Source organism: Rutilus rutilus (assembly GCF_951802725.1).
Source record: "Rutilus rutilus genome assembly, chromosome: 11".
NCBI classification, from domain to species: Eukaryota; Metazoa; Chordata; class Actinopteri; order Cypriniformes; family Leuciscidae; genus Rutilus; species Rutilus rutilus.
The window spans coordinates 16,452,931-16,467,820 of NC_140216.1; the positions used below are offsets into that span (position 1 = coordinate 16,452,931).

At 40.9% G+C, this 14,890-nt stretch overlaps 1 protein-coding gene across 1 annotated transcript in view; it reads left to right on the forward strand.

The window, feature by feature from the left end:
- Positions 1–14,890, forward strand: part of arid1ab (AT-rich interactive domain 1Ab) — an 88,052-nt gene that overhangs the window by 65,670 nt on the left and 7,492 nt on the right. Inside the window, exons 6-12 of the mRNA XM_084424158.1 lie at positions 3–77; positions 601–765; positions 882–1,188; positions 7,079–7,218; positions 7,344–7,441; positions 7,861–8,070; positions 8,244–8,448. Of these exons, the coding sequence (XP_084280284.1) occupies positions 3–77; positions 601–765; positions 882–1,188; positions 7,079–7,218; positions 7,344–7,441; positions 7,861–8,070; positions 8,244–8,448 (1,200 nt within the window). The remainder of the gene's footprint in view (positions 1–2; positions 78–600; positions 766–881; positions 1,189–7,078; positions 7,219–7,343; positions 7,442–7,860; positions 8,071–8,243; positions 8,449–14,890) is intronic.

Genomic DNA, 14,890 nt, shown 5'->3' on the forward strand with positions numbered 1-14,890 from the left:
AGGAAACCAAATACCCCCCAGACCTTCGAGTGTCCAATCGGATGGTATATTACATTCCTCCATGAGTCAGGATAGAGGTGAGTCTTGATAGTTTTTTAAATTACTGTGACATTTTATGATTTTTACAATTTGACTAAGGGCTGCACTATTAATCAAAATAAAACTGAAAACGCGAAATGGGTGAGTGTGATTACAAATCACAAAGCCTGCGATTTAATTAAATGTATGCGCTGTGTGCCTCATCGGCAGCGCGCCGACATATAGCGCCTTTGCGCTTCAGGCAACCCAAGTTTGATTCCCGGCTCCCGATCCCCTCTCTCTCTCTCTCTCTCTCTCTCTCTCTCTCTCTCTCTCTCTCTCTCTCTCTCTCTCTCTCTCTCTCTCTCTCTCTCTCTCTCTCTCTCTCTCACTTTGCTTCCTATGTACTGTCCTATGATAAAAGGCAAAAAAAAATTGGTATTGTAATTTTACAGTAATGTAAAATAAAATAATTATATTTATCTTTAATATTTGTTTTATTTTACAGTGAAATATTATTTTGTTTTTAATAATTAACGTCAAGGCTAGTTAACATAGCATAACTGTGTCCGCTCTCTGCAGTATATATGAGGAACCCTCAGATGCCATACGGCTCTCCTCAACCCGGGTCAACTTTATCTCCACGGCAATCATCTGGAGGCCAAATGCATAGTGGGATGGGTTCCTTCCCCCAGAACAACACCATGGGTAACTATGGACCGCAGGGTGCCCAGTATGGACCTCAAGGTGAGAAGCTTTGTTTTGATTAAATATTTGACTGATGATTTTTAAGAACATCAAAAACAAATTTCACTTTTATTACTCTAGCCTAGTTTACCTTAACCTCAAAATCTACTTAACAGGTTACCCGAGGCCACCAGGTTATGGAGGCATGCCAAATGCTAACTATCCAGGTGGTCCTGGCATGAGTGGCTCCATGAACCCTATGGCTGGGCAGGGTGGAGGGGGGCCGTATGGAGGGATGCCTCCAGGACGCATGGGTCCAGGTCAGATGGGTACGAGGCCATACGGCCCTGGCATTGCCCCCAACATGGGCGGCATGCCCCCTCAGGTGGCATCTGGAATGTGTCCACCACCGGGAATGAACAGAAAGCCTCAGGATCCTGCTGCAGCGGGCATGCACCATGGCCCATCCAACTCCATACACAGGTAGAGTGCACCACATGCTGCTTTAGTTTTAAACTTAAACTCATTGAGAAGTGCCGTGCAGAATACAGGCCCTCTTGGACAAAAAAAAAAAGTTTGGATCTGATCTGACAATGCCAGTTCTTCAGTGTGAGAACAAGCTCATTGGTCAGTGCCATTCACGCAAGAGTCCATTCCACTTACTGTCAATGCAAATTAAAAAAATGCTTGATTATAGGGTCGTAGTTGCCATCAGCAGGTAGTTGAGTGTGATCATATACAGTAACAATAGCCATTTATATTGCGGAAAATATTTTAACGTGACTTCAAGCAAGTATGCAATCTAATTCAAAATCCTTGACGCGTTTAAATAACGCAAATATATTTATGAAGCACTCAAACCTGTCATTAACGTAATTTGCATCACTCAGTTAAATGATCTTGGGAGTCGGGAGTTTTTCCAACTGAGCATCTATAATGACACAATTCCTGTAATCCTGGTTGGCAGAAATTTCTATTCTAACCCCTTAACCCGATTTCGCTTCTCTGTTTGCGATCGGATAATTTTAAGCAGCTAAACTCCGTGAAAGTTTTCAACTATCCACTAAGCAAATTCTTTCAAACAATCAGTCCAAAAACAGCGCTTGTAGTTAAAGAAAACAAGGCTTATTTCATCAGAGATGTCAGATAGAAAAGTGACTCATGGCCAGTTTTCAGTGAATTATTCATTCCAGTGTGTTTCTCGCTTTAAATATTCTGTCAAACTCTGTGATTGTTTCTGAAGAGCGTGAGCCCTCACGCGTCGCGCTGTGTGAAATACAGACTGAGCGGAACATCAAAACATCCCACCATGGCCAGATGATATGCAAACTACGTTTCTCAGCTGGATAAAGCAAACCAGCTTCTCGCTAGTAAAGTTTTGATGGATGCGAATTGTAATCAAGGTAAATACGATTGCAGTAACGTACAGGAGTCGTACAGTAAGCACGCGTGAGTCCGTTATTATTGATGCGCAAACGAACCAAACCGTGAATGTGCGCTCTTGATGCACTGATCGCACATTGCATTTATGCATTGACAAATTTGAGTACATTCATGTTGTTTTTGCTCAAACATTCAGGGCAATGGTTTTATCTGTCATGTGTATGTTGCTGTGTTTAGTAATTCTGAATGGATCCGTGTACTGTAGTAGGCATATAATGCAGTCATGTCAAAGCATTTTTTTTTGTTTTTTTTGGGCATCTCCATGTGGTCCTGTTCAGGATCCAACTTGACATGTCTAAAATGTAAACAAGTTCTAAAAATCTCTAAACAAGCTATTTGCTGTTGCACTGTACACATACTATACACTGTGAATTCTGCCTTTTTTTTTCTGTAATTTTTTTTTAATCTGTGTGCTTTGGTGTGCATAAATTTATGAATTATATGGACTCCTTATACACTCCTGAACAAAATCTTAAGGTTGGGGGAAACATTACAAGTATTCATATTTCGCACTGGCGGATCGTAACCGCGTTGTAAGTACTGCTTCAAAATGCCAAAAGAAGAAAAGAAAAATAGAGAATAGGCTATTTATTATGACCGCCGCTAGCGTAGCTAGCGAAAGCGGTCATATAGGGATTGTCAAAGTTTTTTTTTTTTTTTTTTTTCGTCATCTACTGAATTTTTCGTCAACGATACCAGGGACACCGAAGCACCGGGGAACATGAAATTTGGTGGGCATGTAGCCCCACTAGACTTCTACGGAAAAATTTCGTTTGGTCCCCGGGGGCCACTCCCCCCCCGCGCTGGGCCCCCCCAAACCCAAAAAAATGCAGTTTTTCCTAAATAACTACCTGAACCGTGGCACCGAGGATGAAGACATTTTTATGGTATGTTGGTCTACTAGACTTTTACGGAAAAATTTCGTTTGGTCCCCGGGGGCCACTCCCCCCCCCTGCGCTGGGGCCCCCGTAAATTTTTCGTCAACGATACCAGGGACACCGAAACACCGGGGAACATGAAATTTGGTGGGCATGTAGCCCCACTAGACTTCTACGGAAAAATTTCGTTTGGTCCCCCCCCCCCCCCCCCCCCCCCCCGCGCTGGGCCCCCCCAAACCCAAAAAAATGCAGTTTTTCCTAAATAACTACCTGAACCGTGGCACCGAGGATGAAGAAATTTTTATGGTATGTTGCTCTTAAGGGCCCACATCAACCTAGCCCATAATCACTCAGTTGTGATTTGCGCCCCTCCCATAAAAAATGAAAATGCAATATTATTCTGCTTTAATCGCCCCTATCTTCAGTGGAGATGTTCAGAACTGCACCATATTTCATGTGTATGATTAACTTGACATCCTCTGGGGGTATCCTCTGCTAAGTTTTTTAGAATTTCATCCATGGGGGGGTATAAAATAAATTCATTTATGTGCACATTTAGTGACTGTACACTCATCGGCCTGTAGATGGTGCTGTTGAGCGAAGGGTTGCTGGTTTAGGATGATACTGTCACACACACACATGCAGGAATACAAACAAACGCAAGCATGCACACACACTGACATCCACACGCACAGACACACACCCATACACACACATACAAATCCACATGCACAGACACACACACACAAACACACACGCGCACACATGTACGCACACATACATACACGCACAGACACACACACACACACAGACACACATACACAAACACACACACATACACACACACACACACACACACAGACAGACATGCACATACTATTACTTTTTTTAGGTATATACATAAACACGCAATACAGCCAAATTACTCCACGTCATTTATTTTTGTGGAAAGCCAGTGCAGGCCTGAGCGGCGGTCATATTTTGTACCGCGATGCAGTACATCTAGTTTAGAACTGCATTTAAACTCAAACAGGCTGTTGATCAGCTGATCAACGCGCAGTCGCTGCCGAGATTGGACGCAGTAAGACAGTCATTTTACATTTCTTAAAAGATCCTTAGAGTTATGGGACAAAAAAGTCAAGTGGTAGACCCCAAAAAATTTCTCCTGCTCTGAGCCGGAGGATCTGATGGGTTGTCTGTGAAGACATGGGCCGATCCTCGACCCAAATTATGGCCCTTACTTATGCTGACTGCAGCCCAATAGCCATAAGACGTCATCTGCGAGAGAAGGGCTTAAAGAACAAAAAACGTCTTCAAAGGCCAAGTCTCCTCCCACGCCACAAACTTGCCCGTTTGGAATTTGCAAGGGAGCACCAAACATGACACATTGAAAGGTGGAGGAAAAATGTAACCTGGACGGTCATGATGGCTTCCAGCGTTACTGGCATGACAAGGAGATCCCACCGGAGATGTTTTCTACGCGGCACAGTGGAGGAGGCTCCCTCATGATCTGGGGTGCTTTTTCCTTCAATGGGAAAATGGAGCTTCAGGTTGTGCAGGGGTGTCAAACGGCGGCTGGCTATGTGTACATGTTGCAGCGGGCATCCCTCTTGACTGAGGGCCTTTGTCTGTGCGGTAATGACTGGGTCTTTCAACAGGACAACACTGCAGTTCACAACGCCCGCCTGACGAAGGACTTCTTCCAGGAGAGTAACGTCGCTCTTTTGGACCATCCAGTGTGTTCCTCTGATCTAAATCCCTTTGAGAACTTTGGGGATGGATGGCAAGGGAAGTTTATAAAAACGGACGTCAGTTCCAGGGCGTGGATGCCCTTTGTTAAGCCATCTTCTCCACATGGAGCGACGTTCCCACCAGCCTCCTGGAAACAGTCGCATCAAGCATGCCGAAACGAGTGTTTGACGTGATCAACATAAACATTGGGGCTACTCACTACTGAGTCCTTTTTTGACACTTTTAGTTTTGTTGTGAGTTTATTTTTGGGCTATGGCCTTAAACTTTTGATCAGCTGGTGAACAGCCTGTTTGAGTTTAAATGCAGTTTTCAATAAATTTCCTACTCTCTATTCTTTGTCTCTTGCTCCTGTTGCTTCTTTTGGCATTTTGAAGCAGTACTTATAACCCAGTTACGATCCACCAGCGCGAAATGCGAATATTTTTAAGGTTTCCCCCGGTCTTAAGATTTTGTTCAAGAGTGTATTATTTGGTTAGCTTGCTTTTGGAGTCTCCAAAATTTCCTTTTTTTTTTTTTTTTTTGGAAAGGCACCTACATTTACTTTGAAAAAAGCTTGGAGAAAATAGTTTTGTGACAATCATCCTTCAGTCTAATGGTTTACTTTGCTGGATATTGCAAATTATGGCAAAATTATCATGTTAAACAAGATAAATGGTTACCGTTTTGTGCTCGTACTCATAAAAATGTTCTGATACCAACAACCGATATCGCTTAGCAAGTGTACAGTGTTTGTGTCAAGATAAAACATAGACAACAGAGAACATAATGGGGGTAAAAAAGAAAGCTGTCTATGAAGTAAATGTATCTAATTAGTGGAAAATTAAACGAAATATATTAACGCCTATAGCTGTGGTATGCAAGCTGATAAGGGAAAAATCGCGCAGTGGAGTAAGCGACACAGACACGCAAGCTTGTCGAGCGCATCCCCTTTTCACAGACATCAGTGGAATGTTTGTAGTAATGTCAGTTGCAAAGAAAGTAAAACGAGGTATGTATTAACGTTAACTGACGGTGTAGAGAGAGAGAGCGCACTTGTTGCATGCTCTTGATTGCTGATCGTTCATGCAGCACACGTGTCATATGGATTAAAACTAAATCGGATATGTAAGTAAAACATGAACTGTTACCTGATTTATGTATAACGAGTGGTTCCCTACATTATTACAGGACGTTTGCAGGTTCAGAAGTTTCATGAATGCAAACATCCGAAGCGCGCACCCAGAAAACCTACGTCTCAGATTCAGATACTGAACTGAAATCTTTCACGTCTTGCGCTTGTACGGACTAATTCACACAAAAATATGTAAAAACACCTGTCTTGGCGAGTATCCTAGTAAAAATAGTCGGTTATATCTCAAGTAAATGTAGACTGTATATTCATATTGTGCCTGTGCATTCGGTCTTAAAGGTACAGCAGTCTAATAAACCTGCAAATAAATCACTCACTATTATACAGTGGTGAATATGCAGTGATATTTCACATTTGATTACTTTGTTCTATTATATTTATTTGTGCTATTTATAATTTGATTACGTTCTTATTTTATTACTGACTGCTTGTCTTTAATAATGTTTTAAATTCACATTATGCTAGTAGTTTTTGCTGCAGTGTCAGAATTTTTATGTACAATGCGAAAGTCTAACACAACCTCTGGTGTTGGAATGCTCACATAGCTGGATCTCTCTCGTGCCTTTTGGAAACAAACAGGTTGGTAACATAATAGGCAAGTGCATGTCGTGAGTGAATGATTTGTAGAGATCACTTGGAAATATTAATTTATCGCTTTTCTTTAAACGCTTTTATACAACCCTGACTCTGTGGAAGTCCTGGTGCTCCATATGTCGATCCATCCCTGCTCACTTTACAATGAAATTCACTGCATTACAGCATCAGTAAAGTTGGAACACGTATTGATTAATTTGTTTGAGCTCAAAATTATAGATTTCGATTAGCTAGTATTGTTTCCCCACCCTCAGGTTAATGTTTTTTTTTGCAGAAAAAGGTGGAAATAAGACAAATAATGCAGAGTTTGCTTGATATTACATTTAAATTCTGCAGTCGCAAAACCATAACATCCTGGAGGGACTGCCGGTAGAATCAGACTTGCAGCAGAGATTTTACATTCTGGGGGAGCACAGCTGGAGTCAGTCTGATCATACTGTGAGAGCTGAAGATGAGATCATAACAGTGAGAGTGAAGGCAGTGTGTTGAAAGAGACAATGGAAGATCATCTGAGTCATTCATACCTTTTAAGATTTTTCAGTTAAGGCAAATTTTTTTAAATTTGTTTCTCTCCTAGACCGCCTGGATTTCCCAACATGAACCAAGGAATGATGGGAGCTGGATCTCCATATGCACCACCCATGAACAGCATGCAGGGTATGATGAATCAAGCAGGACCGTACCCCATGCCTGGCAACATGTCCAATAACTCTGCAGGTAAGCACTGAACTTCCTGTATTTTTCTTTCGTTTTTCTTCACACATCAGTTTTTGTCGGCACATTTTTCTAGATGTTTTCTAGTGTTAGCCCACAATGACAATGTTTTTCAATTTGTCTCATAGGCATGGCTCCTAGTCCAGAGTTTGGCATGGACAAACTCAACCAATCTCAGAAGTTGAATAACAAAGTGGATGGGACCCCTAAGACTGAATCCAAAAAGGTGAAGAGCTATTAATATTTAAATGGGTCTCGGCCTTAGTTTTGTTGGCCAACATGCCTCTCTTAAGCTCAAGGACATGGGCCTCTCTGAGCTTTGTGAACAGCGCTTGACTGATCATCTGTAGGGAGGGTTGTGAATGCCGGAGAATGTACATTGGGAGGAATGCACATTCAGGGGTTTTGAAATTGCTCCCTGCAGTCCTGGCTTTATACATCATTAATGAAAATGCTTTTCCACTGAAATGCACATTGCACATATACACAGTGTTGATATATCTGTGTATTGATAGTGCCCCCCCCCCCCCCCCCCCCCCGGTGCTTCCTGTTTATGAAAATTACATGTTTTTTTCCCCCATAACTAAACAGCAGGAATCTACTATATGCATCCATTTTTCCATTTTTGCTTTTTCATCTTTGCAGAAGTCGAGTTCCTCTACCACCACTAATGAGAAGATAACCCGTCTGTATGAGCTGGGTCCAGAACCAGAGCGGAAAATGTGGGTGGATCGTTACCTTGCATTTGCTGAGGAGAAAGCAATGGGCATGAACAATCTCCCTGCGGTGGGCCGCAAACCCCTTGACCTCTTTCGCCTCTACGTGTCCGTCAAAGAGATTGGCGGCCTCACTCAGGTGTGGAGATGAACTTCTCCTGATATGGTAGCTGTAAATTACAGAATGGTTTCATTAGGAGTTATTTGTGATTTGCATATGAAATGCTTATTTTGGTTTCTGTTGGCTTTGGAGTTCACTAAATGTCTCTTCAGCCTGTCAGTCATTAAATTGTGTCTGTCTGCTGTTATCAGGTGAACAAGAATAAAAAGTGGAGGGAATTAGCCACTAACCTAAATGTGGGCACATCCAGTAGTGCGGCCAGCTCTCTGAAGAAACAGTACATCCAGTGTCTCTACGCCTTTGAGTGCAAGATCGAGCGAGGGGAAGACCCTCCACCCGACTTCTTCAACACTGACCCTAAAAAGAACCAGGCCAAAGTTCAGCCCCCGTCACCAGGTCAGTGCAGACATGCCCAACAACTGGAAACTGTTATTTTTTTTTGGTCATAATACCTTGATCTGAAACTAAATCCAATGCCATGCCATAACCAGGTGTGATGCAAAAAGGCATATTTCACATGCTAGTTCTTTCATTTTTGCCATGTTGCACTGGGTAGCCCTGCCATTGTGCAATCTTATTGGTCCACAATCCCTCTTCACAGAGATGTGTATTAAACATCAGATATGTTCTCACTATTTGTGAGATTTGGTGCTTGCTTTCAGCATTTCTCTTTCTGGTGTAAGATTACCACAGTGTTGTGCAGATTTGAAGCACATGAATTTGAAGGAAAGGTTAATGTGGTGTTGTTCTGAGTCAGTTTCCCAAATGCAGGTACAATGTTTTCATGATGTCCAGGAAAGCTGACATAATCAGACTTGAAAGACGATAACTGCCTGGACATGAACCTCTTCCCATTGCCCTCATAATGCACCTGTAACCAGCTAGATTAATGTGGTTGTAAATGTGACATTATAGTGTGCATGTCTTGTTTTAATGGAATATTTCTTTGACGTGGTTTAATACAGCTGGTAATGTTTGTACGCCAACATTTGACGTTCATTTCTCGTGTCGTTTATAGTGATTTACTGCACTGCTAGCTACCTCTCCTTTCTGCTGCGATATCATAGTTTATTTATACCCTTCTATACTTCTATCTTCAGGGCTCGAAAAATATATTAATGAATTGTTTTCATTTTGCCAAAAACAGGAAATAAAGTTTGGACAGTTCAATTTGGGTAATTGGGTACTTGAACTTGGTATTCTGTTCAGGGCATTGTGCACTCAGATGAACATTAAATCAGTTTTAGTAAAGTTTTTCGGCAATGAGCCGCCTGTGTTTTAGCCAAACAAGTTGCTACTTCACCATCCTTTTTGGTAATGGTGAAGTGCATCCACACTGCTTAATTGTTTACCTGTTGTAAGTAGTGTTGTCAAAATACTGAAATTTCTAATTTCGATACGATACCTTTTTCAAGACCATGGGGAATTTGCCACAAATAGTAGATATTTTTAATATCTTATTATTTTTTTGTCCATCCATTGAAAGTCTAGGAAATCTATATTTTCTGAATGCTTTAAAAAGTATGTAAGCATATAAATATGAATCAAGTGCTTTAAAGGGCACCAATTATGCAAAACCCACTTTTGCATGGTGTTTGGACATAAATGTGTGTTGGCAGTGTTTGAACACAATCAACCTGCATTGATAAAAATCCACCCACTGCTTTTTTTTTTTTTTTAAATCTCCATTAAACCAAAGCAGTCATTAAACATGCCGTTTTGATTCTCTGAGCATGGATGGATTTAAGAGTGAACATAAGTCTTAATTTTCTCCCAAGATCCGAGCCACTGAGGACACAGTGGATTAGTTTTATTTTTGAAGGTAATGCGCCCAAAAATATACCTAAATTCGTTTGTGTCCACACAAATTATTTCGCTCCAGACTGCTTTGTGAACGAGGGGCAATACAAGGCAAGCTTTGCTAAAAAGTTGTTACTCGAGGATGGATTAGTACCAACTGTTCGTGATCCAGCTTATGCCGGTTCACTCTGAACGATTTTAGGCCCGATTTTCGCTCGCCAACAGGTTTTGTGAGATTGCTGACAAATGCCTGAAACCATAGGCAAATCGGTGCTCGTTCATGTGAGTGACAATCACGCAGTGTGAATGATCAAAGACCCGATCTGAGACAATCGCCGATGAGTCGCCGACATCTGTGAGATATTTGGCATGCTAAATATCTGGACCTGCCGGTGATTCAAAATCCTGCGTTCTGACTGAAAACTACATCGGCGATGACCTACAGCCAATGAGAGAGCAAGATATACAGGGCAGCGGGATGTTCAGGGAGGAGTTATAGACCAGAATATCAGTATTTTAATAGATATATTTACAATTATATCAAACAGAAACAAAGCACAAACATTTGCTTGACCAGCCAGCAACAGCAGCACATTGCAAAATTATTTATTTACCCCCAACTCTCTGCAGAACACTCAATCCTTGCTCCCCTCGTCTCCCCAAGCATTTCCTCCTGCACAATCTGTTTTTTTGTTTGTTCTCCTTTTCGCTGCAAATTAGCGCACAGACAATTTTGATCACAATCTTCTTGCAGGCTATCATTTTTAATAACAATTTCAGTCTTGCATTATTTCCTTATCACTTCTCGACTTCTCACTTCACTTCTCACTTCACAATGTGTTTGGTTGTGTGACGTAGTTTGCGGACCAGACAGAAGTTGTCTGCGATTCTTTCTTTTGTAAAGTCATGCAGTTTGAAACCTCCTGTCGCCGATCCATCGTGTAGTGTGAACACAGCAGCAACTGAATGTTACCCCAGATAGTCATGCAGTGTGAAAAGAACAGTGACCCGACTACTTTGAAAATCGTGCAGTGTGAACTCGGCATTACAGTCTCCGGAGCGATGCTGGTCACAGCAGTAATGAAAGGGACAGCACACACTTTATGACAGTTCAAGGTTTACAGATATAAAGTTTACCAGTTAATTAAGCACCTCCTGAAAAGGCATAAAGTCTGTATATATTTGTTTACTGTTAGTTGTAACAAGTAGTTTTGTGTAATTTGCTGTGTATGTTGATGATAATACAAGGGAGAGAGAGAGTTTATGGATAAGACTTTAATGCGCACTTCTTGTACTGTGATTCATTCAGCTCTTACGGTGATTTTGTGACGCTTCATCTTTTGTGTGATGTACAATAAACTTTATAAAACTCATTATAAAAATTTTGGCCATCGTTCAGATGGGGTCTACTCTGCTACAACAGGCTTGTAGTGTAAAAGGAAGGTGACAACTTAAGTTATAACCATAATTAAACTAAACCATACCTTTTAATAATAAATTAAAAGCATAGATAAATACAATCTTGCTCTCTTCTCATGACAGCAACTTAACAAGTACCAAATTGCGCTTAAACGTCAAGTACACCCAAAATTCTCAAAATGCCCACCTCAGCAAGTATTCACGTAAACACAGTCTGTTATGTTTTAAGTCAGGGGTGTCAAACTCATTTTCACTGAGGGCCACTTCAGCATTATGGCTGCCCTCAAAGGGCCGGTTGTAACTGTAAGACTTTTAAAATGTTAATATATTGTCTCTTTATTTGATTATTACTTATTTAAGTTACAAATATTGTATATGCATTTGCAGGGGTGTTTCTAGGTTTTAAAAACATCAGGGGATGAGCCCGAAACATCAGGGGCTGGGTAATAATGATTTGATACAGAGAATAATGTATATTGTATATATGCAGGGGAAAACTGGCTCAAAAATTCAGCCTTGGCACTGTAGCCACACCAGCACACAATTACCACAGTCATGCGTATTCAAATGTGAGGTACAGTAGTTAGGGGGGTTCGGGGACATGCTCTCCCGATAAAATTTGGATTTCTCTGACCTACATTATGTGCATTTTAAGGTGTTTAAAGGCCAAAAAAAAATTGATCACAATAGCTTTAAAAGCATGTCAGTGGGCAGTAGCATAAATTATTTGTCAAGATAACAGATTCTTAAAAATGAGAATGAGGATACATGTTGCAATGAATGATCCACACTACAAAATGGAAATGCAGAATGTTTCTGCTTATTGTTGACAATACACAAACACATATTCCAAACAGGAATGGCCTTAAATGAGAAATCTTTCAAGGATTATTTTGCATAGATGTTACATTTCAATCAAAAACCAGTGCGATCTTTTTGTGTCCAGAGGCAAATGAGCAATTTATATTAGCATTAAAGATTGGTTTCAGCAGCTTGTTTCTTTCCTGAGTTAATCAATGTTTTTGGCACTAATCAGTTTTAAAGTTCAATTGTTCACTCATAAAGACAGTCACTTGTCGCCACCTACTGGCTTATGATGCAAGTGGCGCAAACACAGACAAGCGGAGTGATACAAATGGTGAAAAGGATAATACTGGTACATATATTAAATATGATGTAATATATTTAATATATTAAAATAAATATATTATATTATATTAAAATAATATAAAATATCAATATATTATTCTTCAATCAGTTCTATGCAGCAAACAGATTTAACAGATTTATTTTTTTGACCAATTGTCAAAATAAAGTATAGTCCTACAAAGCTACATTTTATCAGAGCATGAACAGAGCAGGGAGAGGACCAGTGAACGAAAGGATCGTGATTCGTGTAATTTTACCAGTGTTGCCCAGCACGGCTATACACACCATGTTACAGCACAGTAGTGCTATTGCAAAAAAAAACAAGTCCAGAGAAATTTCATGTCGGCACGTTTTTTTTTTTAGCGGACTTTGCCTTTCCGGTGAGCGTGAGCAGAGCTCGCAACACAAACATACACACGCGCGGAGGTTGCTTGCGGAACATTGAGCAGAACGCGCTGTGAACACAGAGCGGAGAGCACAGCGCGCTCACACAGCGGAACGCGCTTCGAAGTTCTTCGGAAGCGGACTCGCACGCAAAGTCATAAAACACACTGAGCCAGAGTCAAACCATCGTCGAACACGGAGGGGCGCGGTGGCTTTTTAGTATCTTTCGGCCAAAAACCGAAATTTTTATTTTTGTTATTTTGTTGCATCCCTAATTTTAAGACACCCATATGCTCTCGCGGGCCATATAAAATAATGTGGCGGGCCGGAATAGGCCTGCGGGCCTTGAGTTTGACACGTGTTTTAAGTGAACGTAAACAGTTGAGAAAGAAAACAAATGTGTAACAGTATATTGGATCTGTGCATTAGCTCTTGCAGTGACAGCAGCCTAATAAACCTGCAGCTGTCTTGTTAATGTTAATCAAACAACAAAAGAAATAAAAGATACAAAAATCACTCACTGCTCTTGACTGAATAACTTTTGTAACTTCTGTATTTAATTTTTACAATGAAGACTATTCATTTATTTTACATTTGATTACTTTATTCAATTTCTGCAGTATTTCTTACCTGAATACTACTGTTAGACTAAGGCTGCAAAATATTTAGTTTTGGTATCGATATCGCGATAAGTGCATCCGCAATGTCAAATATAGGGATTGTGGTTTATACGTAATCCGTACAGACCAGGCACCTCGGTTCGAAACTCTCGGAATAATTGCAAAGTTTAACCATCATAGAGTGAACGTTTATCATTTGCACGTGTTTTAGGTTTAAACATTCAAGCAATCTAAGTGCACAAAGATGCACAAAGAACTTGCGCGCTATTTTCTGTGCGCACAGACTGATCGGGATGCAGCAATTAACCGCAATTTAAAACATCATGGTTAATTATTCGCAAAGGCTCCGCAACACTGTGTTTCTGTTGCATGGAACAGAACTGTTTCAACTTGCATGAAACGAAAACAGTTACACCAGCTTAAAGTGCCGTGCTCCGAGACACAGAGGTTATTTTTATTTCATTTTAATAAATTATAATAATATAGTGTAAATAGTGTATTTATTGTATCAAGCATAGCATTTGTCTGCAATAGTGCCAGAGTGTCCAGCCTAGTATACGAAACTGGCAAAAAGCCTGGGTGTTACGTATGCTTAAGGAGACTGCTGGGTTATGCACTCCATTCTATTTGTCCATCTAAGATTACAAGAGAAATGGGGCGAGTTAAAGGGGATCCCTGTGATGTAGAGCATGTCTGCTTGGCACAGTGTCATGAGCTCTTACCCCCCCCCCCCCCCCCCCCCCCCCCCCCACTAACCAAGGGGTTAGTGATATGTAAAGTCAAGCTGGGTTTTTCTTCATGTTTTTTTTTTTTTTTACCCTCCCCCTTTTTATCTGTGTTTGAGGGATATCCTTGCCCAGAGGAGGGAGGCTGAGGTATTGTGCCATGTGTTAAAGAGCATGTGTGAAGTGTAAGATATGGATACGTCTGACCTGGCAGTGACCCCGATGTGTGTACGAGTTAATGAATGAAAGCATGAGTCATCCAACAGGCATGCCAGTAGTAATCGTCCTCTAGCTGGCCGCAAGATGAGCTGCAACATGTGGTGTACAGACATGCTGTTCATCCACACACATTTGTGTCTCTCGTCATCATTCCCTGCACTCTCTGACATTTACACACATGCACATTGGCTCAAGTCTACTTAAACATGGTAATTATGTTGGTTGGGATTGGCATGAGCACTCAAGTATTTAAAAAAGAGACAGTAAAGTTTGATACTGTCTGATACTTTGATCAGACTATCAAACACTCTTATCAGATCCCAAAAGCAAACAAATGGTGCTAATACTGAAACCTTGATTGCCATAACAAAATGTCAGATGAATTTATGATTCATTAAAATATTGGTTTCTGGGTTGTTCTAAGCGCAGGGCTCCAGACTAACTTTTTTACTAGGAGCACTGTAGCCGATATATACCACAATATAAACTAGTGTCTGAATATTAAACCACAAAAAAACTATT